The sequence below is a fragment of the Carcharodon carcharias genome, chromosome 28 (assembly GCF_017639515.1).
Source record: "Carcharodon carcharias isolate sCarCar2 chromosome 28, sCarCar2.pri, whole genome shotgun sequence".
Taxonomy (NCBI): Eukaryota; Metazoa; Chordata; class Chondrichthyes; order Lamniformes; family Lamnidae; genus Carcharodon; species Carcharodon carcharias.
In genome coordinates, this window is record NC_054494.1 from 6520207 (window position 1) to 6545321 (window position 25115).

At 48.3% G+C, this 25115-nt stretch overlaps 1 protein-coding gene across 1 annotated transcript in view; it reads right to left on the reverse strand.

Annotated features, from left to right (window-relative positions):
• LOC121270718 (tolloid-like protein 2) overlaps positions 1-25115 on the reverse strand; it is a 689999-nt gene that overhangs the window by 445692 nt on the left and 219192 nt on the right. Inside the window, exon 3 of the mRNA XM_041176081.1 lies at positions 636-713. Coding sequence (XP_041032015.1) covers positions 636-713 — 78 coding nt within the window. The remainder of the gene's footprint in view (positions 1-635; positions 714-25115) is intronic.

A 25115-nucleotide genomic window follows, 5' to 3' on the forward strand; every position in this document is an offset into this window, starting at 1 on the left:
TAATACATTACCCTATACCCTGGGGTAACACATTACCCTTTACCCTGGGGTAACACATTACCCTATAGCCTGGGGTAACACATTACCCTTTACCCTGGGGTAACACATTACCCGTTACCCTGGAGTAACACATTACCCTTTACCCTGGGGTAACACATTACCCTATTCCCTGGGGTAATACATTACCCTATACCATGGGGTAACACATTACCCTTTACCCTGGGGTAACACATTAACCTTTACCCTGGGGTAACATATTACCCTATACCCTGGAGTAACACATTACCCTTTACCGTGGGGTAACACATTACCCTATTCCCTGGGGTAATATATTACCCTATACCCTGGGGTAACACATTACCCTTTACCCTGGGGTAACACATTAACCTTTACCCTGGGGTAACACATTACCCTATACCCTGGGGTAACACATTACCCTTTACCCTGGGGTAACACGTTACCCTTTACCCTGGGGTAACACGTTAACTTTTACCCTGGGTAACACATTACCTTTACCCTGGGGTAACACATTAACCTTTACACTGGGGTAACACATTACCCTTTACCCTGGGGTAACACATTACCCTATACCCTGGGGTAACACATTACCCTATACCCTGGGGGTAACACATTACCCTTTCTAAGGTTGCTGCTGCTTCGCATCGCCCTTGTTGTGTTGGAATGTGGACTTCTCATCAACTCCTTCGTCCCACCTGATAAAAAAGAGAGAAATGTAAAATGAAGGTCACCATTCCAAAGGGAGTGCGGGAGCAGAGGGACCGCGGGGTATATGTGCACCAACCATCGGCGGCAGTTCTGGTTGAGAGAGCGGTTATAAAGTTATACAGGATCCTGGGCTTTATAGTCATTTAGTTAAAAAGCAAGCAAGGAATGATAAACCTTTCTAAAAGGCTGATTCGTCCTCAACTGGGGTATTTAATTCTGGGTGCCACACTTTAGGGAGGATGTGAAGGCTTTAGAGAGGGTACAGGAAATATTTACGAAAATGGTTTCAGCAATGAAGAACTTCAATTGCATGGATAGATTGGAGAAGCCGGGGTTGTTCCACTAACAGCAGAGACAGCTGAGAGGAGATTTGAACCAGGAATCTGTATGTTGGAGGGTAGCAGCTATCTGAGAGCTCAGGGAATGGATGTCTCTGCCCTGTTGAGAGTTACCCCAGGCCCGGGGAGGGGGGTCACATGCTCGAGGTTACAAGTCATGGCCAAAGGTGGAACCAGTGAATCCACAGCAGTGATGGCGAAAGAACTCGAACCTCGAGGGACACTGGCTGCTTGTAAATCTTCCTTCAGGAAGAGGAGCCGAGATTCCTTTAAGCACACAAGAGGAAGGCAAAGGGAAACCACCTCGTGTATTCCTTTCCCTGGTCATACTGCTCATTGGAGTTACAAGTGAGAGACTGTCATCAGCAACTGGAGAGGAAGGTGCAGGACTGTGAGGTGTGGAGAAAAGGACCTGCCCTTAGGTAGATCACTGCTACTAGTTAGAGCAGATAGGAAGAAACTGTTCCTAAGGGTGGAAAAGAGCACAGGTTTAAGGTGATTAGCAAAAGAACCAAAAGCAACGTGAGTCATAGAGACTACAGCACAGAAAAAGGCCCTGCGGCCCATCGAGTCTGCGCTGGTCAAACAAGTACCTAACGATTCTAATCCCATTTTCCAGCACTAGGCCCATAGTCTTGTATGCCATGGCGTCGCAAGTGCACATCCAAATACTTCTTAAATGTAATGAGGGTATCTACCTCTACCACCCTTTTAGGCAGTGAGTTCCAGATTCACACCACCCTCTGGGTGAAAAAATTGCTCCTCACACCCCCCCTAAACCTCCTGCCCCTTACCTTAAATCTATGCCCCCTGGTTATTGATTCCTCCTCCAAGGGGAAAAGTTCCTTCCTGTCGACCCTATCTATGCCCCTCACAATTTTATACACCTCAATCATGTCCCCCCTCAATCTCCTCTGCTCCCGAGAAAATAACCCCAGTCTATCCAATCTCTCCTCATAACTAAAACTCTTCAACATCCTGGTAAATCTCCTCTGCACGCTCTCTAGATCAATCACATCCTTCCTATAATGCGGATTTCAGAACTGCACACAATACTCTAGCTGTGGCCTAACCAGTGTTTTATACAGTTCCAGCATAACCTCTCTACTCTTACATTCCATGCCTGGGCTAATAAAGGCAAGTGTCCCATATGCCTTCTTAACCACCTTATCTACCTGTCCCACTACCTTAAGGGACCGGTGGACATGGACACCAAGGACCCCCTGATCCTTGGTACTTCCCAGGGTCCTACCATTCATCGTGTATTCCTGTGCCTTGTTTGTCCTGCCCAAGTGCATCACCTCACGCTTATCCAGATTAAATTCCATTTGCCACTGACCAGCCCATCTGACCAGCCTGTCTATATCCTCCTGTAATCTAAGGCTATCCTCCTCACTATTTACCACCCCACCAATTTTCATGTCATCTCCGAACTTACTGATCAACCCTCCTACATTCAAATCTTAATCGTTTATATATACCACAAACAGCAAGGGACCCAACATCGATCCCTGTTGAACCCCACTGGACACAGGCATCCAGTCATAAAAACACCCCTCGACCATCACCCTCTGCTTCCTGCCACTCAGCCAATTCTGGATCCAATTTGCCAGATTGCCTTGAATCCCATGGGCTCTTACCTTCGATATTAGTTTCCCATGCGGGACCTTATCAAAAGCCTTGCTGAAGTCCAAGTTAACTACGTCAAATGCATTGCACTCATCTACACAACTGGTCATTCCTTCGAAAAATTCAATCAAAAGACATGACCTCCCCTTAACAAAACCATGCTGACTGTCCTTGATTAATCCCTGCCTTTCCAAGTGTAGATTAATTCTGTCCCTCAGAATTGCTTCGAATAGTTCCCCCACCACTGAGGTTAGACTGACTGGCCTGTAGTTCCCTGGTTTATCCCTTCCTCCCTTCTTGAATAACGGTACCACATTGGCTGTCCTCCAGTCCTCTGGCACCTCCTCTGTGGCCAGGAGAGGTATTGGAAATTATTGCCAGTGCCCCTGCTATCTCCTCCCTTGCCTCATTCAATAGCCTGGGATACATTTCATCCGGGCCTGGAGATTTATCTACTTTTAAGTCTGCCGGACTACTTAGAACCTCCTCCCTTTCTATGCTAATTTCTTTAATTATATCACAGTCCCTCTACCTGATTTCCATACCCACGTCGACCCTCTCACTTGTGAACACCGACACAAAGTATTCAGTTAGAACCCTACCTACGTCTTCTGGCTCCACATACAAATCACCACTATGGTCCTTAATGGGCCCTACTCTTTCCCTAGTTATCCTCTTACTCTTAATGTACTTGTGAAATAACGTTGGATTTTCCTTTATTTTACCTGCCAATGTTTTTTCATGCCCCCTTTTTGCTCTCCTAATTTCCTTTTTAAGTTCCCCCTACACATTCTATACTCCTCTAGGGCTTCTGCTGTCTTGAGCCCTCGATATGTGCCATAAGCCTCCCTTTTCCTCTTTATCCAATCCTGTATATCCCTCGACACCCATGGTTCCCTGGATTTGTTGGTCCCACCCTTTGTCTTTACTAGAATATGATGGCCCTGTACTCTCCCTATGAGGAAAAACATTCTTACACAGTGAATGGAGAATTCGCACTGTAATGTGGTGGCAAATCGCACTGCTTGGGTCAGAGAGAGGAGCAAGTGGTCCACCATTCACACGCTGCAGTGCCTTTGTGTTAAAGTGGTGGAAAAGGAGAAAGTAGAGCTGAAGGAGATATCTGTGCTGTTATACAATTCTCATAATCTTTTATAACTTAGGACTGCAGGGTAGAGCCATCTTGAGGGCAGCCATTTTGTGCATGGCCCTGGGTGACATTTTGGCTGTGCCCTGTAGTGAGACTAAAGGCAAGGCATCAATCTGCATCGCAGGCAGCGTTTGTAGAAATGGCCAGCTCCAGAATGTCTGCCATCCTCCTGGGACTCCAGCTGGGACCTCCTGCCCCCTCCACCAAGCACAGACTGTCCAGACAATCGTTAGGAAATTCAGCTCCTGTTGGCCAGGCTGTTTGAGCAGGAGAATGCTGACAGTCATTGAGCTGCTCGACCATGAGATCGCCTGGATGGTTTTCAGGTTCATTTATAAATCTTCAGGCTCCACTTGGTGCAGGAAATAGAGGTGAGAGATGCAAAAACGCCATCACCCTGCGAATACTCCCCCCTGTTATAAAGGGTTGCATGTGTAATGGGACAGCACCAACGCTGACCAGCGCCAAGACGAAAGATCCTTAACTAACAGGGGGGCGAAGCTGCCCAGTAACAGCCGCTCTGATAGCTGAAAGATGATGTTCAGAGACGTGCGCTCTGTCTGTCGTTTGTCTGTTGTTTGTTTATGTCCTTTGGTTTTGAATGGCCCCAGCAGATTGAATTGAAGAAGCGAGCACAAAGATTGTCCGTTGAATTAAAGGACTTTTACACTGAGTGCAGCTGACAGAGGACTCGGGCTCCTACTGACTGGAATCCATCAATGTAAATGAGCTTGACTCCAACTGCATGTCTCTCACAGGAGGGAGAGACCTTTCCTTGATGTCTTTCACATCTGAGGCATCAGTGTAACACAGTCAGTGAATAACAGCAGCAAGTCATTCCACAACAGAGCGCTGTTAATGCAGAAAAACATCCCAAAGCTCTTCACAGAGACGCAGTCAGGAAATAATGAACTCTGGGTCAAAGGGCAACCTTTAGGAAGTGAAGCCACTGGGGACTTATAGTCAATTATGACAACCAATTAACTCAGTGGATCTCAGTTACTGGGAAGAATGATCTGACTGTTTTTGGTGATGCTGGTTATAGACAGAATATTAACCAGGAGCCAGGAGAATTCCTCCACTCTCCTTCAATTAGTTCCAGGGAACTTTTGTTTCCAGATGAAGAGGCAGACAGGGACTTATAACGCCTCATCTGAAGAACAGCACCTCTGATAATGTAGCATTCCCTCTGTAATGCACTGACGGGACAGCCTGAATTTCAGCTCATGCCACAGAGGGTCTTCAATACACAGCCCCCTGAATCCGTGCGAAGTGTGCTGCTTCATGAGGCTGGCCGACAGCTACTTAACCACACGTTGTTGACAAGAGAGCTCTCTCCCTATGGATACAGCTCCCGATTCCCAGAGTCAAGAGCAGGGCACGGAGTAACAATTGCGAGATCGGATTGAGTACGATGGGACGTTGAAGGATCTGGAAAAATCCTATTTGTACAATAGTGAGCTTGCTCCAACTGCTCGACTGGTTCAGAAAATAAATGCAGAGCAAAAATGCTCATCATATTCTGGGGTAAAGAGAGGAGGACCAAACTGAATATTGAACCTAGTGTATGGATTCCATCCTGTACTGGGACTGTCCTGTGTCTGTTCTCTATCCTGTACTGGGACTGTCCTATGCCTGTACTCCATCCTGCTCTGGGACTATCCTGTGTCTGTACTCCAACCTGTACTGGGACTGTCCTGTGTCTGTTCTCCATCCTGCTCTGGTACTGTCCTGTGTCTGTTCTCTATCCTGTACTGGGACTGTCCTGTGTCTGTTCTCTATCCTGTACTGGGACTGTCCTATGCCTGTACTCTATCCTATACAGGGACTGTCCTGTGTCTGTACTCTATCCTATACACGGACTGTCTTGTGTCTGTACTCTATCCTGTAGTGGGAGTATTCTGTGTCTGTACTCTATCCTGTACTGGGACTCTCCTGTGTCTGTACTCTATCCTGTACTGGGACTCTCATGTGTCTGTACTATATCCTGTACTGGGACTGTCCTGTGTCTGTACTCTATCCTGTACTGGGAATGTCCTATGCCTGTACTCTATCCTATACAGGGACTGTCCTGTGTCTGTACTCTATCCTATACAGGGACTGTCTTGTGTCTGTACTCTATCCTGTAGTGGGAGTATTCTGTGTCCGTACTCTATCCTGTACTGGGACTCTCATGTGTCTGTACTATATCCTGTACTGGGACTGTCCTGTGTCTGTACTCTATCCTGTAATGCGACTGTCCTGTGTCTGTACTCTATCCTGTAATGGAAATGTCCTGTGTCTGTACTCTATCCTGCTCCAGGACTATACTGTGCCTGTACTCTATCCTGTAATGGGACTGTCCTGTATTTGTATTCTATCCTATAATGGGACTGTCCTGGGTCTGTACTATATCCTGTAATGGGACTGTCCTGTGTCTGTATTCTATCCTATTCTGGGACTGTCCCGTGTCTGTACCCGATCCTGTAATGGGACTGTCATGTGTCTGTACCCTATCCTGTTTTGGGACTGTCCCGTGTCTGTCCTCTATCCTATAATGGGACTGTCCTGTGCCAGTACACTATCCTGTAATGGGTCTGTGCTGTGTGTGTACTCTAACCTATAAAGGGACTGTCCAGTGTCTGTACTCTATCCTGTAACTGGACAGTCCTGTGTTTGTACACTGTCCAGTAATGGGACTAGCCTGTGCCTGTACACTATCCTGTTCTGGGACTGGCCCGTGTCTGTACTCTATCCTCCAATGGGACTGTCCTATCTCAGTACACTACCCTGTAATGGGACTGTCCTGTGTCTGTACTCTATCCTCTAATGGGACTGACCTGTGTCTGTAATCTATCCTGCAATGGGACTGTCCTGTTCCTGTACTCTATGCTGTAATGGGACTGTCCCGTGTCTGTACTCTATCCTGTAATGGGACGGTCCTGTGTCTGTACTCTATCCTGCTCCAGGAATGTCCAGTGTCTATACTCTATCCTGTTTCAGGGCTGTCCCATGTCTGTACTCTATCCTGAACCGAGGCTGTCCTGTATCTGTGCTCTATCCTGTTCTGGGACAGTCCCGTGTCTGTGTTCTATCCTGTAATGGGACTGTGCTGTGTCTGTACTCTAACCTGTACTAGGACTGTCCTGTGTCTGTACTCTATCCTGTAATGAGACTGTCCTGTGTCTGTACTCTATCCTGTAATGGAAATGTCCTGTGTCTGTACTCTATCCTGCTCCAGGACTATACTGTGCCTGTACTCTATCCTGTTCTGGGACTGTCCCATGTCTGTACTCTATCCTGTAATGGGACTGTCCTGTATTTGTATTCTATCCTGTAATGGGACTATCCTGGGTCTGTACTATATCCTGTAAAGGGACTGTCCTGTACCTGTACTCTATCCTGTTTTGGGACTGTCCCTTGTCTGTAGTCTATCCTGAAATGGCACTGTCCTGTGCCAGTACATTATCCTGTAATGGGACTGTCCTGTGTCTGTACTCTATCCTGTAATGGGACTGTCCTGTGTCTGTACTCTATCCTGTTCTGGGACTGTCCCATGTCTATAATCTATCCTCTAATGGGACTGTCCTATCTCAGTACACTACCCCGTAATGGGACTGTCTGTGTCTGTAGTCAATCCTGTAATGGGACTGTTCTGTGTCTGTACTCTATCCTGTAATGAGACTGTCCTGTGTCTGTACTCTATCCTGTAATGGAAATGTCCTGTGTCTATACTCTATCCTGTTTCAGGGCTGTCCCGTGTCTGTACTCTATCCTGCTCCGAGGCTGTCCTGTATCTGTGCTCTATCCTGTTCTGGGACAGTCCCGTGTCTGTACTCTATCCTGTAACGGGACTGTGCTGTGTCTGTACTCTATCCTGTTCCAGGGCTGTCCTGTGTCTGTACTCAAACCAGTTCTGGGACAGTCCCATGTTTGTACTCTATCCTGTAATGGGACTGTCCTGTGTCTATACTCTATCCTGTAATGGGACAGTCCCGTATCTGTACTCTATCCTGTAATGGGACTGTCCTGTGTCAGTACTCTATCCTGTTCCAGGATTGTCCTGTGGCTGTACTCTATCCTGTACTGGGACTGTCTGGTGTCTGTACTATATCCTGTACTGGGATTGTCCTGTGTCTGTACTCAATCCTGTTCCAGGGCTGTGCCTGTGTCTGTACTCTATCCTGCCCTGGGACAGTCCTGTGTCTGTACACTATCCTGTAATGGGACAGTCCTGTGTCTGTTCTCTATTCTGTACTGGGACTGTCCTGTGTCTGTACTCTAACCTGTACTGGGACCGTCCCGTGTCTGTACTGTATCATGTAATGGGACTGCCCTGTGTCTGTACTCCATCTTGTTCCATGACTGTGCTGTGTCTATACTCTATCCTTGTCCAGGACTGTTCTGTGTCTGTACTCAATCCTCTTTCAAAGCTGTCCCTTGTCTGTACTCTGTCCTGCTCCGAGGCTGTCCTGTGTCTATACTCTATCCTGTTCTGGGACTGTCCCGTGTCTGAACTCCATCCTGTAATGGTACTGTCCTGTGTCTGTAGTTTATCCTGCACTGGGACTGTCCGGTGTCTGTACTCTATCCTGTAATGGGACTGTCCTGTGTCTGTACTCTATCCTGTATTGGGACTGTCCGGTGTCTGTACACAATCCTGTAACGGGACTGTGATGTAACTGTACTCTATCCTGTTCCGGTACTGTTGTGTGTCTGTACTCTATCCTGTACTGGGACAGTCCTGTGTCTGTACTCTATCCTGTTCCAGGGCTGTTCTGTTCCTGTACTCTGTCCTGTTCTGGGACTGTCCCTTGTCTGTACACTATCCTGTAATGGGACAGTCCTGTGTCTGTATTCTATCCTATAATGGGACTGTCCTGGGTCTGTACTATATCTTGTAATGGGACTGTCCTGTGTCTGTACTCTATCCTGTAATGGGACCCTCCCGTGTCTGTTCTCTATCCTGTACTGGGACCCTCCCAGGTCTGTACTCTATCCTATACTGAACTGTCCTGTGTCTGTACTCTATCCTGTTCCAGGGCTGTCCTGTGTCTGTACTCTATCCTGAACTGGGACCGTCCTGTGTCTGTACTCTATCCTGTAAAGGGACTGCCCTGTGGTCTGTACTCTATCCTATAATAGGACTGCCATGTGTCTGTACTCTATCCTTGTCCAGGACTGTCCTATGTCAGTACTCTATCCTGTTCCAGGACTGTCCTGTGTCTGTACTCTATCCTGTTGCAGGACTGTCCTATGTCAGTACTCTATCCTGTTCCAGGACTGTCCTGTGTCTGTACTCTATCCTGTTCCAGGACTGTCCTATGTCAGTACTCTATCCTGCTCCAGGACTGTCCTGTGTCTGTAGTCTATCCTGTTCCAGGGTTGTCCCGTGTCTGAACTCTATCTTGTAATGGGACAGTCCCATATCTGTACTCTATCCTGTAATGGGACTGTCCTGTGTCAGTACTCTATCCTGTTCCAGGATTGTCCTGTGTCTGTACTCTATCCTGTTCCAGGGCTGTTCTGTTCCTGTACTCTATCCTGTTCTGGGACTGTCCCGTGTCTGTACACTATCCTGTAATGGGACAGTCCTGTGTCTGAATTCTATCCTATAATGGGACTGTCCTGGGTCTGTACTATATCTTGTAATGGGACTGTCTGGTGTCTCCACTCTATCCTGTACTGGGACTGTCCTGTGTCTGTAATCTATCCTTTTCCAGGGCTTTCTGTGCCTGTACTCTATCCTGTTCTGGGACTGTCCCGTTTCTGTACTCTATCCTGAAATGGGACTGCCCTGTGCAACTACACTATCCTGTAATGTGTCTGTCCTGTTTGTGTACTCTACCCTATAATGGGAATGTCCAGTGTCTGTACCCTATCGTGTAATGGGACCCTCCCATGTCTGTTCTCTATCCTGTACTGGAACCCTCCCATGTCTGTTCTCTATCCTATACTGAACTGTCCTGTGTCTGTATTCTATCCCGTTCCAGGGCTGTCCTGTGTCTGTACTCTATTCTGCACTGGGACTGTCCTGTGTCTGTACTCTATCCTGTACTGGGACGGTCTTGTGTCTGTACTCTATCCTGTACTGGGACCGTCCTGTGTCTGTACTCTATCCTGTTCCAGGGCTGTCCTGTGTCTGTACTCAAACCTGTTCTGGGACAGTCCCGTGTCTGTACTCTATCCTATAATGGGACTGTCCTGTGTCTGTACTGTATCCTGTTCCAGGGCTGTCCTGTGTCTGTACTCAAACCTGTTCTGGGACTGTCCTGTGTTTGTACTCTATCCTGTTCTGGGACTGTCCGGTGTCAGTACTCTATGCTGTTCCAGGATTGTCCTGTGTCTGTACTCTATCCTTTCCAGGGCTGTGCCTGTGTCTGTACTCTATCCTGCCCTGGGACAGTCCTGTGTCTATACACTATCCTGTAACGGGACGGACCTGTGTCTGTACTCTATCCTGTTCTGGGACTGTCCTGTGTCGTTAATCTATCCTGTACTGGGACCGACCCATGTCTGTTCTCTATCCTGTACTGGGACCGTCCCATGTCTGTTCTCTATCCTGTACTGGGACTGTCCCGTGTCTGTATTGTATCATGTAATGGGACTGCTCTGTGTCTGTACTCCATCCTGTTCCATGACTGTGCTGTGTCTGTACTCTATCCTTGTCCAGGACTGTTCTGTGTCTGTACTCAATCCTGTTTCAGGGCTGTCCCTTGTCTGAACTCTATCCTGCTCCGAGCCTGTCCGGCGTCTGTACTCTATCCTGTTCTGGGACTGTCCCGTGTCTGTACTCTATCCTGTAATGGGACTGTCCCGTGTCTGTACTCTATCCTGTACTGGGACTGACCGGTGTCTGTACACAATCCTGTAATGGGACTGTCCAGTGTCTGTACTCTATCCTGTTCCGGGACTGTTGTGCGTCTGTATTCTATCCTGTGCGGGGACAGTCCTGTGTCTGTACTCTATCCTGTTCCAGGATTGTCCTGTGTCTGTACTCTATCCTGTACTGGGACTGTCTGGTGTCTCCACTCTATCCTGTACTGGGACTGTCCTGTATCTGTAATCTATCCTGTTCCAGGGCTGTTCTGTAACTGTACTCTATCCTGTTCTGGGACTGTCCCGTGTCTGTACTATATCTGTAATGGGACTGTCCTGTGTCAGTACTCTATGCTGTTCCAGGATTATCCTGTGTCTGTACTCTATCCTGTACTGGGACTGTCTGGTGTCGGTACTCTGTCCCATGCTGGGATTGTCCTGTGTCTGTACTCTATCCTTTCCAGGGCTGTGCCTGTGTCTGTACTCTATCCTGCCCTGGGACAGTCCTGTGTCTATACACTATCCTGTAACGGGATGGTCCTGGACTCTATCCTGTTCTGGGACTGTCCTGTGTCGTTAATCTATCCTGTACTGGGACCGTCCTATGTCTGTTCTCTATCCTGTACTGGGACTGTCCTGTGTCTGTACTCTATTCTATACTGAACTGTCCTGTGTCTGTACTCTATCCTGTACTGGGACTGTCCCGTGTCTCTTCTGTATCATGTAATGGGACTGCCCTGTGTCTGTACTCCATCATGTTCCATGACTGTGCTGTGTCTGTACTCTATCCTTGTCCAGGACTGTTCTGTGTCTGTACTCAATCCTGTTTCAGGGCTGTCCCTTGTCTGTACTCTATCCTGCTCCGAGGCTATCCTGTGTCTGTACTCAATCCTGTTCTGGGACTGTCCCGTGTCTGTACTCTATTCTGTAATGGGACTGTCCTGTGTCTGAACACTATGCTGTAACGGGACTGTCCTGTTTCTGTAGTCTATCCTGTACTGGGACTGTCCGGTGTCTGTACTCTATCCTGTAATGGGACTGTCCCGTGTCTGTACTCTATCCTGTACTGGGACTGTCCGGTGTCTGTACACAATACTGTAACGGGACTGTCCCGTGTCTGTACTCTATCCTGTACTGGGACTGTCCGGTGTCTGTACACAATCCTGTAACGGGACTGTCCAGTGTCTGTACTCTATCCTGTTCCGGGACTGTTGTGCATCTGTACTCTATCCAGTACTGGGATAGTCCTTTGTCTATACTCTATACTGTTCCAGGATTGTCCTGTGTCTGTACTCTATCCTGTACTGGGACTGTCTGGCATCTCCACTCTATCCAGTACTGGGATTGTCTGTAATCTATCCTGTTCCAGGGCTGGTCTGTGCCTGTACTCTATCCTGTTCTGGGACTGTCCTGTGTCGGTAACCTATCCTGTACTGGGACCGTCCCGTGTCTGTTCTCTATCCTGTACTGGGACTGTCCTGTGACTGTACTCTATCCAGTACTGGGACTGTCCCATGTCTGTACTGTATCATGTAATGGGACTGCTCTGTGTCTGTACTCCATCCTGTTCCATGACTGTGCTGTGTCTGTACTCTATCCTTGTCCAGGAATGTTCTGTGTCTGTACTCAATCCTGTTTCAGGGCTGTCCCTTGTCTGAACTCTATCCTGTTTCAGGGCTGTCCTGTGTCTGTACTCTATCCTGTTCCGGGAATGTTGTGCGTCTCTACTCTATCCTGTACTGGGTCAGTCCTGTGTCTATACTCTATACTGTTCCAGGATTGTCCTGTGTCTGTACTCTATCCTGTACTGGGACTGTCTGGCGTCTCCACTCTATCCTGTACTGGGATTTTCTGTAATCTATCCTGTTCCAGGGCTGGTCTGTGCCAGTACTCTATCCTGTTCTGGGACTGTCCCGTGTCTGTACTCTATTCTGCACTGGGACTGTCCTGTGCCTGTACTCTATCCTGTACTGGGACTGTCCGGTGTCTGTACTCTATCCTGTAATGGGACTGACCTGTTTCTGTACTCTATCCTGTACTGTGACTGTCCGGTGTCTGTACACTATCGTATAACGGGACCGTCCTGTGTCTGTACACTACCCTGTTCCAGGATTGTCCTGTGTCTGTACTCTACCCTGTACTGGGACTGTCTGGTAGCTGTACTCTATCCTGTACGGGAACGGCCTGTGTCTGTATTCAATCCTGTTCCAGGGCTGTCCTGTGTCTGTACTTTATCCTGCCCTGGGACTGTCCTGTGTCTGTACACTATCCTGTAATGGGACGGTCCTGTGTCTGTACACTATCCTGTAACGGGACGGTCCTGTGTTGGTAATCTATCCTGTACTGGGACCGTCCCGTGTCTGTCTCTATCCTGTACTGGGACCGTCCTGTGTTTGTACTGTATCATGTAAAATGACTGTCCCGTGTCAGTACTCTATCCTGTAATGGGACTGCCCTGTGTCTGTACTCTATGCTGTTCCATGACCGTGCTGTGTCTGTACTCTATCCTGTTCCAGGACTGTCCAATGTCTGTACTCGATTCTGTTCCAGGACTGTCCCGTGTCTATAATCTATCCTGTTTCAGGGCTGTCCCGTGTCTGTACTTTATCCTGCTCCGAGGCTGTCCTGTGTCTGTACTCTATCCTGTTCTGTGACTGTCCTGTGTCTGTACGCTATCCTGTAATGGGACTGTCCTGTGTCTGTACACTATTCTGTAACGGGACTGTACTGTGTCTGTACACTATCCTGTTCCAGGTCTGTCCTGTGTCTGTACTCTATTCTGCACTGGGACTGTCCTGTGTCTATACTATATCCTGTAATGGGACTGTCCGGTGTCTGTACTCTATCCTGTAATGGATTTGTCCTGTGCCTGTACTCTATCCTGTATTGGGACTGTCCTGTGTCAGTACTCTATCCTGTAATGGGACTGTCCTGTGTCTGTAGTCAATCCTATAATGGGACTGTCCTGTGTCTGTACTCTATTCTGTAATGGGACAGTCCTGTGCCTGTACTCTATCCTGTAATAGGACTTTCCCGTGTCTGTATCTATCCTGTAATGGGACGGTCCTGTGTCTGTACTCTATCCTCCTCCAGGACTGTTCTGTGTCTGTACACGATCCTATTGCAGGACTGTCCCATGTCTATACTCTATACTGTTTCAGGGCTGTCCTGTGTCTGTACTCTATCCTGCTCTAGGATTGCCCTGTGTCTGTACATGATCCTACTGCAGGACTGTCCCGTGTCTATACACTATCCTGTTTCAGGGCTGTCCTGTGTCTGTAATCTATTCTTCACTGGGACTGTCCTGTGCCTGTACTCTATCCTGTAATGAGACTGTCCTGTTTCTGTACTCTATCCTGTACTGTGACTGTCCCGTGTCTGTACACTATCCTGTAACGGGACTGTCCTGTGTCTGTACTCTACCCTGTTCCAGGGTTGTCCCGTGTCTGTACTCTATCCTATAATGGGACAGTCCCATATCTGTACTCTATTCTGTAATGGGACTGTCCTGTGTCTGTACACTATCCTGTTCAGGGACTGTCCTGTGTCGGTAAACTATCCTGTACTGGGACCGTCCCGTGTCTGTTCTCTATCCTGTACTGGGACTGTCCTGTGTCTGTACTCTATTCTATACTGAACTGTCCTGTGTCTGTACTCTATCCTGTACTGGGACTGTCCCGTGTCTGTACTGTATCATGTAATGGGACTGCTCTGTGTCTGTACTCTATCCTGTACTGGGACTGTCTGGTGTCTGTACACAATCCTGTAACGGGACTATCCTGTTTCTGTACACTATCCTGTTCTGGGACTGTCCTGTGTTGGTAACCTATCCTGTACTGGGACAGTCCTGTGTCTATATCCTATTCCAGGATTGTCCTGTGTCTGTACTCTATCCTGTACTGGGACTGTCTGGCGTCTCCACTCTATCCTGCACTGGGATTGTCAGTAATCTATCCGGTTCCAGGGCTGGTCTGTGCCTCTACTCTATCCTGTTCTGGGACTGTCCCATGTCTGTACTCTATTCTGCACTGGGACTGTCCTGTGTCTGTACTCTTTCCTGTACTGGGACTGTCCGGTGTCTGTACTCTATCCTGTAATAGGACTGTCCTGTGTCTGTGAACTATCCTGTTCCAGAATTGTCCTGTGTCTGTACTCTACCCTGTACTGGGACTGTCTGGTGTCTGTACTCTATCCTGTACGGGAACGGCCTGTGTCTGTATTCAATCCTGTTCCAGGGCTGCCCTTATGTCTGTACTTAATCCTGCCCTGGGATTGGCCTGTGTCTGTACACTATCCTGTAATGTGACGGTCCTGTGTCTGTACTCTATCCTGTTCTGGGACGGTCCTGTGTCGGTAATCTATCCTGTACTGGGACCGTCCCGTGACTGTCTCTATCCTGTACTGGGACCGTCCTGTGTCTGTGCTCTATCCTATACTGAACTGTCCTGTGTCTGTACTCTTTCCAGTACTGAGATCGTCCCGTATCTGTACTGTATCATGTAAAGGGCCTGTCCCGTGTCAGAACTCTATCCTGTACTGGGACTGTCCTGTGTCTGTACTCTATCCTGTACTGGGATTGTCCCCTGTCTGTACTGTATCATGTAATGGGACTGCCCTGTGTCTGTACTCCATCCTGTTCCATGACTGTTCTGTGTCTGTACTCTATCCTTGTCCAGGACTGTTCTGTGTCTGTACTCAATCCTGTTTCAGGGCTGTACCTTGTCTGTGCTCTATCCTGTAATGGGACTGTCCTGTGTCTGAACACTATGCTGTAATGGGACGGTCCTGTGTCTTTAGTCTATCCTGTACTGGGACTGTCCTGTGTCTACTCTATCCTGTAATGGGACTGTCCAGTGTCTGTATTCCATCCTGTACTGGGACTGACCAGTGTCTGTACTTTATCCTGTAACGGGACTGTCCTTGTGTCTGTAATCTATCCTGTTCCAGGGCTGTCCTGTGTCTGTACTCTATTCTGCACTGGGACTGTCCTGTGTCTATACTATATCCTGTAATGGAACTGTCATGTGTCTGTACTCTATCCTGTTTTGGGACTGTCCCGTGCCTGTACTCTATCCTGTAATGGGACTGTGCTGTGTGTGTGCTCTATCCTATAATGGGACTGTCTGTTTTAGGGCTGTCCCATGTCTGTACTTTATCCTGCTCCGAGGCTGTCCTGTGTCTGTACTCTATTCTGCACTGGTACTGTCCTGTGTCTATACCATATCCTGTAATGAGACTGTGTCTGTACTCTATCCTATATTGGGGACTGCCCTGTGTCTGTACTGTATCCTGTACTGGGACTGTCTGGTGTCTGTACTGGAACTGTCCTGTGTCTGTACTCTCTCCTAAACTGGGACTGTCCTGTGTCTGTACTGTCTCCTGTACTGGGTCTGTCCGATGTCTGTACACTAACCTGTAACGGGACTGTCCTGTGTCTGTACTCTATCCTGAAATCTGACAGTCCTGTGTTTGGACTCTATCCTGTAATGGGACTGTCCTGTGCCTGTACCCTATCCTCTAATGGGACTGTCCTGTGTCAGTACTCTATCCTGTAATGGGACTGACCTGTGTCTGTACTCTCTCCTGTAATGGGACTGTCCTGTGCCTGTACTCTATCCTGTTTCAAGGCTGTCCGGTGTCTGTACTCTATCTTGCTATGGGACTGACCTGTGTCTGTACTCTATCCTGTAATGGGACTGTCCTGTGTCTGTATTCTATCCTGTAATGGGACTGTCCTGTGCCTGTGTCTGTACTCTGTACTGTTTCTAGGCTGTCCTGTGTCTGTACCCTATCCTGTTCTGGGACTGTCCCGTGTCTGTTCTCTATCCTGAAATGGGACTGTCCTGTATTTGTATTCTATCCTATAATGGGACTGTCCTGGGTCTGTACTATGTCCTGTAATGGGTCTGTGCTGTGACTGTACTCTATCCTGTTCTGGGACTGTCCCATGTCTGTACCCTATCCTGTAATGGGACTGTCATGTGTCCGTACTCTATCCTGTTTTGGGACTGTCCCGTGCCTGTACTCTATCCTGTAATGGGACTGTGCTGTGTGTGTGCTCTATCCTATAATGGGACTGTCTGTTTCAGGGCTGTCCCGTGTCTGTACTTTATCCTGCTCCGAGGCTGTCCTGTGTCTGTACTCTATTCTGCACTGGTACTGTCCTGTGTCTATACCATATGCTGTAATGAGACTGTGTCTGTACTCTATCCTATATTGGGGACTGCCCTGTGTCTGTACTCTATCCTGTTCCAGGATTGTCCTGTGTCTCTACTCTCTCCTGTACTGGGACTGTCTGGTGTCTGTACTGGAACTGTCCTGTGTCTGTACTCTCTCCTAAACTGGGACTGTCCTGTGTCTGTACTGTCTCCTGTACTGGGTCTATCCGATGTCTGTACACTAACCTGTAACGGGACTGTCCTGTGTCTGTACTCTATCCTGAAATCTGACAGTCCTGTGTTTGGACTCTATCCTGTAATGGGACTGTCCTGTGCCTGTACCCTATCCTCTAATGGGACTGTCCTGTGTCAGTACTCTATCCTGTAATGGGACTGACCTGTGTCTGTACTCTCTCCTGTAATGGGACTGTCCTGTGCCTGTACTCTATCCTGTTTCAAGGCTGTCCGGTGTCTGTACTCTATCTTGCTATGGGACTGACCTGTGTCTGTACTCTATCCTGTAATGGGACTGTCCTGTGTCTGTATTCTATCCTGTAATGGGAATGTCCTGTGCCTGTGTCTGTACTCTATACTGTTTCTAGGCTGTCCTGTGTCTGTACTCTATCCTGTTCTGGGACTGTCCCGTGTCTGTTCTCTATCCTGAAATGGGACTGTCCTGTATTTGTATTCTATCCTATAATGGGACTGTCCTGGGTCTGTACTATGTCCTGTAATGTGTCTGTGCTGTGACTGTACTCTATCCTGTTCTGGGACTGTCCCATGTCTGTACCCTATCCTGTAATGGGACTGTCATGTGTCTGTACTCTATCCTGTTTTGGGACTGTCCCGTGCCTGTACTCTATCCTGTAATGGGACTGTGCTGTGTGTGTGCTCCATCCTATAATGGGACTGTCCAGTGTCTGTACTCTATCCTGTAATTGGATAGTCCTGTGTTTGTACTCTATCCTGTAATGGGCCTGTCCTGTTTCTGTACTCCCTCATGTTCCAGGATTGTCCTGTGTCTGTACTCTATCCTGTACTGGGACTGTCTGGTGTCTGTACTCTATCCCGTTCCAGCCCATCCTGTGTCGGTACTCTATCCTGCACTGGGACTGTCCTGTGTCTGTACTCTATCCTGTACTGGGATTGTCCCCTGTCTGTACTGTATCATGTAATGGGACTGCCCTGTGTCTGTACTCCATCCTGTTCCATGACTGTTCTGTGTCTGTACTCTATCCTTGTCCAGGACTGTTCTGTGTCTGTACTCAATCCTGTTTCAGGGCTGTACCTTGTCTGTGCTCTATCCTGTAATGGGACTGTCCTGTGTCTGAACACTATGCTGTAATGGGACGGTCCTGTGTCTTTAGTCTATCCTGTACTGGGACTGTCCTGTGTCTACTCTATCCTGTAATGGGACTGTCCAGTGTCTGTATTCCATCCTGTACTGGGACTGACCAGTGTCTGTACTTTATCCTGTAACGGGACTGTCCTTGTGTCTGTAATCTATCCTGTTCCAGGGCTGTCCTGTGTCTGTACTCTATTCTGCACTGGGACTGTCCTGTGTCTATACTATATCCTGTAATGGAACTGTCATGTGTCTGTACTCTATCCTGTTTTGGGACTGTCCCGTGCCTGTACTCTATCCTGTAATGGGACTGTGCTGTGTGTGTGCTCTATCCTCTAATGGGACTGTCTGTTTTAGGGCTGTCCCATGTCTGTACTTTATCCTGCTCCGAGGCTGTCCTGTGTCTGTACTCTATTCTGCACTGGTACTGTCCTGTGTCTATACCATATCCTGTAATGAGACTGTGTCTGTACTCTATCCTATATTGGGGACTGCCCTGTGTCTGTACTGTATCCTGTACTGGGACTGTCTGGTGTCTGTACTGGAACTGTCCTGTGTCTGTACTCTCTCCTAAACTGGGACTGTCCTGTGTCTGTACTGTCTCCTGTACTGGGTCTGTCCGATGTCTGTACACTAACCTGTAACGGGACTGTCCTGTGTCTGTACTCTATCCTGAAATCTGACAGTCCTGTGTTTGGACTCTATCCTGTAATGGGACTGTCCTGTGCCTGTACCCTATCCTCTAATGGGACTGTCCTGTGTCAGTACTCTATCCTGTAATGGGACTGACCTGTGTCTGTACTCTCTCCTGTAATGGGACTGTCCTGTGCCTGTACTCTATCCTGTTTCAAGGCTGTCCGGTGTCTGTACTCTATCTTGCTATGGGACTGACCTGTGTCTGTACTCTATCCTGTAATGGGACTGTCCTGTGTCTGTATTCTATCCTGTAATGGGACTGTCCTGTGCCTGTGTCTGTACTCTATACTGTTTCTAGGCTGTCCTGTGTCTGTACTCTATCCTGTTCTGGGACTGTCCCGTGTCTGTTCTCTATCCTGAAATGGGACTGTCCTGTATTTGTATTCTATCCTATAATGGGACTGTCCTGGGTCTGTACTATGTCCTGTAATGTGTCTGTGCTGTGACTGTACTCTATCCTGTTCTGGGACTGTCCCATGTCTGTACCCTATCCTGTAATGGGACTGTCATGTGTCTGTACTCTATCCTGTTTTGGGACTGTCCCGTGCCTGTACTCTATCCTGTAATGGGACTGTGCTGTGTGTGTGCTCCATCCTATAATGGGACTGTCCAGTGTCTGTACTCTATCCTGTAATTGGATAGTCCTGTGTTTGTACTCTATCCTGTAATGGGCCTGTCCTGTTTCTGTACTCCCTCATGTTCCAGGATTGTCCTGTGTCTGTACTCTATCCTGTACTGGGACTGTCTGGTGTCTGTACTCTATCCCGTTCCAGCCCATCCTGTGTCGGTACTCTATCCTGCACTGGGACTGTCCTGTGTCTGTACTCTATCCTGCCCTGGGAAAGTCCTGTGTCTGTACACTATCCTTCACTGGGACCCCGCCGTGTCTGTTCTCTATACTGAACTGGGACCCTCCCGTGTCTGTAATCTATCCTATACTGAACTGTCCGGTGTCTGTACTCTATCCTGTTTTGGGACCTTCCCGTGTCTGTATTCTATCCTGTAATGGGATTGCCCTGTGTATGTACTCTAACCTGTTACGTTACTGTTCTGCGTCTGTATTCTATCCTGTTCCAGGACTGTCCTATGTCTGTACTCTATCCTGCTCCAGGACTGTCCTGTGTCTGTAGTCTATCCTGTTCCAGGGTTGTCCCATTTCTGTACTCTATCCTGTAATGGGACTGTCCTGTGTTTGTACTCTATCCTGTAATGGGACTGTCCTGTACCTGTACCCTATCCTCTAATGGGACTGTCCTGTGTCAGCACTCAATCCTGTAATGGGACTGACCTGTGTCTGTACTCTATCCTGTAATGGGACTGTCCTGTGTCTGTACTCCATCCTGTAATGGGACTGTCCTGTGCCTGTAATCTATCCTGAAATGGGACTGTCCCGTGTCTGTACACTATCCTGTAATTGGACTGTCCCGTGTCTATACTCTGTCCTGTAATGGGACATTCCTGTGTTTGTACTCTATCCTGTAATGGGATTATCCTGTGCCTGTACCCTATCCTCTAATGGGACTGTCCTGTGTCAGTACTCTATCCTATAATGGGACTGACCTATGTCTGTACTCTATCCTGTAATGGGACTTTCCTGTGACTGTACTCTATCCAGTAATGGGACTGTCCTGTGCCTGTACTCTATCCTGTTATGGGACTATCCTGTGTCTGTACTCTATCTTGTTTCAGGGCTGCCCCATGTCTGTACTCTATCCTGCTCTGAGGCTGTCCTGTGCCTGTAATCTCTCCTGTTCTGGGACTGTCCCGTGTCTGTACTCTATCCTGTAATGGAATGTCCTGTGTCTGTACACTATTCTGTAATGGGACTGTCCTGTGTCTGTACTCTATCCTGTTCCAGCACTGTCCTGTCTCTGTACTCTATTCTGCACTGGGGCTGTCCTGTGTCTTTACTCTATCCCGTAACAGGACTGTCCTGTGTCTGTACTCAAACCTGTTCTGGGACTGTCCTGTGTTTGTACTCTATCCTGTACTGGGACTGTCTGGTGTCTGTACTCTATCCTGTTCCAGGATTGTCCTGTGTCTGTACTCTATCCTGTTCCAGTGCTGTCCTGTGTCTGTACTCTATCCTGCCCTGGGACTATGCTGTGACTGTACACTATCTTGTAATGGGACTGTCCTGTGTCTGTACTCTATCCTGTACTGGGACCGTCCCGTGTCTGTCTCTATCCTATACTGAACTGTCCTGTGTCTGTACCCTTTCCAGTACTGGGATCGTTCCGTATCTATACTGTATCATGTAATGGGCCTGTCCTGTGTCTGTACACTATCCTGTAAAAGCACTGTCCCGTGTCAGTACTCTATCCTGTAATGGGACAGCCCTGTGTCTGTACTCTATGCTGTTCCATGACCTTGCTGTGTCTGTACTCTATCCTGTTCCAGGACTGTCCTATGTCTGTACTCTTTACTGCTCCAGGACGGGCCTGAGTCTGTACTCGAATCCGTTCCAGGACTGTCCCGTGTCTATCATCTATCCTGTTTCAGAGCTGTCCTGTGTCTGTACATTTTCCTGCTCCATGGCTGTCCTGTGTCTGTACTCTATCCTGTTCTGGGACTGTCCTGTGTCTGTATGCTATCCTGTAACGGGACTGTCCTATGTCTGTACACTATTCTGTAACGGGACTGAACTGTGTCTGTACTCTATCCTGTTGCAGGGCAGTGCTGTGTCTGTACTCTATTCTGCACTGGGACTGTCCTGTGTCTATACTATATCCTGTAATGGATCTGTCCCGTGTCTGTACTCTATCCTGTACTGGGACCGTCCGGTATCTCTACACTATCCTGTAACGGGACTGTCCTGTGTCTGTACTCTATCCTGTTCCGGGACTGTTCTGTGTCTGTACTCTATCCTATATTGGGGACTGCCCTGTGTCTGTACTCTATCCTGTTCCAGGATTGTCCTGTGTCTGTACTGTATCCTGTACTGGGACTGTCTGGTGTCTGTACTGGAACTGTCCTGTGTCTCTACTCTCTCCTTTACGGGGACTGTCCTGTGTCTGTACTGTCTCCTCTACTGGGTCTGTCCGATGTCTGTACACTAAGCTGTAACGGGACTGTCCTGTGTCTGTACTCTATCCTGTAATCTGACAGTCCTGTGTTTGTACTCTATCCTGTAATGGGACTGTCCTGTGCCTGTACCCTATCCTCTAATGGGACTGTCCTGTGTCAGTAATCTATCCTGTAATGGGGCTGACCTGTGTCTGTACTCTATCCTGTAATGGGACTGTCCTGTTTCTGTACTCTATCCTGTAATGGGACTGCCCTGTGCCTGTACTCTATCCTGTAATGGGACTGTCCCGTGTCTGTACTCTATACTGTTTCTAGGCTGTCCTGTGTCTGTACTCTATCCTGTTCTGGGACTGTCCCGTGTCTGTTCTCTATCCTGAAATGGGACTGTCCTGTATTTCTATTCTATCCTATAATGGGACTGTCCTGGGTCTGTACTATATCCTGTAATGGGTCTGTGCTGTGATTGAACTCTATCCTGTTCTGGGACTGTCCCATGTCTGTACCCTATCCTGTAATGGGACTGTCATGTGTCTGTACTCTATCCTGTTTTGGGACTGTCCCGTGCCTGTACTCTATCCTGTAATGGGACTGTGCTGTGTGTGTGCTCTATCCTATAATGGGACTGTCCAGTGTCTGTACTTTATCCTGTAATTGGATAGTCCTGTGTTTGTACTCTATCCTGTAATGGGCCTGTCCTGTTTCTGTACTCCCTCATGTTCCAGGATTGTCCTGTGTCTGTACTCTATCCTGTACTGGGACTGTCTGGTGTCTGTACTCTATCCCGTTCCAGGGCATCCTGTGTCAGTACTCTATCCTGCACTGGGACTGTCCTGTGTCTGTACTCTATCCTGCCCTGGGAAAGTCCTGTGTCTGTACACTATCCTTTACTGGGACCCCGCCGTGTCTGTAATCTATACTGAACTGGGACCTTCCCATGTCTGTATTCTATCCTGTAATGGGATCACCCTGTGTATGTACTCTATCCTGTTCCGTTACTGTTCTGCGTCTGTATTCTATCCTGTTCCAGGACTGTCCTATGTCTGTACTCTATCCTGCTCCAGGACTGTCCTGTGTCTGTAGTCTTTCCTGTTCCAGGGTTGTCCCATTTCTGTACTCTATCCTGTAATGGGACGGTACTGTGTTTGTACTCTATCCTGTAATGGGACTGTCCTGTGTCTGTACCCTATCCTCTAATGGGACTGTCCTGTGTCAGCACTCTATCCTGTAATGGGACTGTCCTGTGCCTGTAATCTATCCTGTAATGGGACTGTCCCGTGTCTGTACTCTATCCTGTTTCAGGGCTGACACGTGTCTGTACTCTATCCTGCTCTGAGGCTGTCCTGTGCCTGTATTCTCTCCTGTTCTGGGACTGTCCCGTGTCAATACTCTATCCTGTAATGGGACTGTCCTGTGCCTGTACACTATTCTGTAACGGGACTGTCCTGTGTCTGTACTCTATCCTGTTCCAGCACTGTCCTGTGTCTGTATTCTATTCTGCAATGGGACTGTCCGGTGTCTGTACACTATTCTGTAACGGGACTGTCCTGTGTCTGTGATATCTCCTGTTCCAGGGCTGTCCTGTGTCTGTACTCTATTCTGCACTGGGACTGTCCTGTGTCTATACTATATCCTGTAACGGGACTGTCCTGTGTCTGTGATATCTCCTGTTCCAGGGCTGTCCTGTGTCTGTACTCTATTCTGCACTGGGACTGTCCTGTGTCTATACTATATCCTGTAATGGGACTGTCCGGTGTCAGTCCTCTATCCTGTAATGGATCTGTCCCGTGTCTGTACTCTATCCTGTTCCAAGACTGTTCTGTGCCTGTACTCTATCCTATATTGGGACTGTCCTGTGTTTGTACTCTATCCTGTTCCAGGATTGTCCTGTGTCCGTACTGTTTCCTGTACTGGGACTGCCAGGTGTCTGTACTCTATGCTGTACTGTGACTGTACCGTCTCTGTACTGTATCCTGTACTGGGACCGTCCGATATCTCTACACTATCTTGCTCCAGAACTGGCCTGTATGTGTACTCGATCCTGTTCCAGGACAGTCCCGTGTCTATAATCTATCGTGTTTCAGGGCTGTCCCATGTCTGTACTCTATCCTGTTCCGGGACTGTCCTCTGACTGTACGCTATCCTGCAATGAGACTGTCCTGTGTCTGTACACTATTCTGCAATGGGACTGTCCTGTATCTGTACACTATCTGGTTCCAGGGCTGTCCTGTGTCTGTACTCTATCCTGTAATGGGACTGTCCTCTGCCTGTACTCTATCATGCAATGGGACTGACTGTGGTCTGTACACTATCTTGTTTCAGGGCTGTCCGGTGTCTGTACTCTATCCTGCTCTGAGGCTGTCCTGTGTCTGTACTCTATCCTGTTCTGTGACTGTCCCGTGTCTGTACTCTATCCTGAAATGGGACTGTCTTGTATTTGTATTCTATCCTATAATGGGACTGTCCTGTGCCTGTACTCTATCCTGTAATGGGACTGTCCCCTGTCTGTAGTCTATCCTGTACTAGGACTGTCCCCTGTCTGTACTCTATCCTCAAAATGGGACTGACCTGTGTCTGTACTCTATCCTGCAATGGGACTGTCCTGAGAATGTACTCTATCCTGTAATGGGACTGTCCTATTTCAGTGCACTATCCTGCAATGGGACTGTACTGTGTCTGTAGTCAATCCTGTAATGGGACTGTCCTGTGTCTGTACTCTATCCTCAAAATGGGACTGACCTGTGTCTGTACTCTATCCTGCTCCCGGACCGGCCAGTGTCTATACTCTATCCTGTTTCAGGGCTGTCCCATGTCTGTACTCTATCCTGCTCCGAGGCTGTCCCGTATCTGTACTCTATCTGTTATGGGACTGTCCTGTGTCAGTACTCTATGCTGTTCCAGGATTGTCCTGTGTCTGTACTCTATCCTGTACTGGGACTGTCTGGTGTCGGTACTCAATCCCGTACTGGGATTGTCCTTTGTCTGTACTCTATCCTTTCCAGGGCTGTGGCTGTGTCTGCACTCTATCCTGCCCTGGGACAGTCCTGTGTCTATACACTATCCTGTAACTGGTCGGTCCTGTGTCTGTACTTTATCCTGCCCTGGGACTGTCCTGTGTCTGTACACTATCCTGTAATGGGATGGTCCTGTGTCTGTCTCTATTCTGTACTGGGACCATCCCGTGTCTGTACTCTATCCTGTAATGGCACTGCCCTGTGTCTGCACTCTATGCTGTTCCATGACCGTGCTGT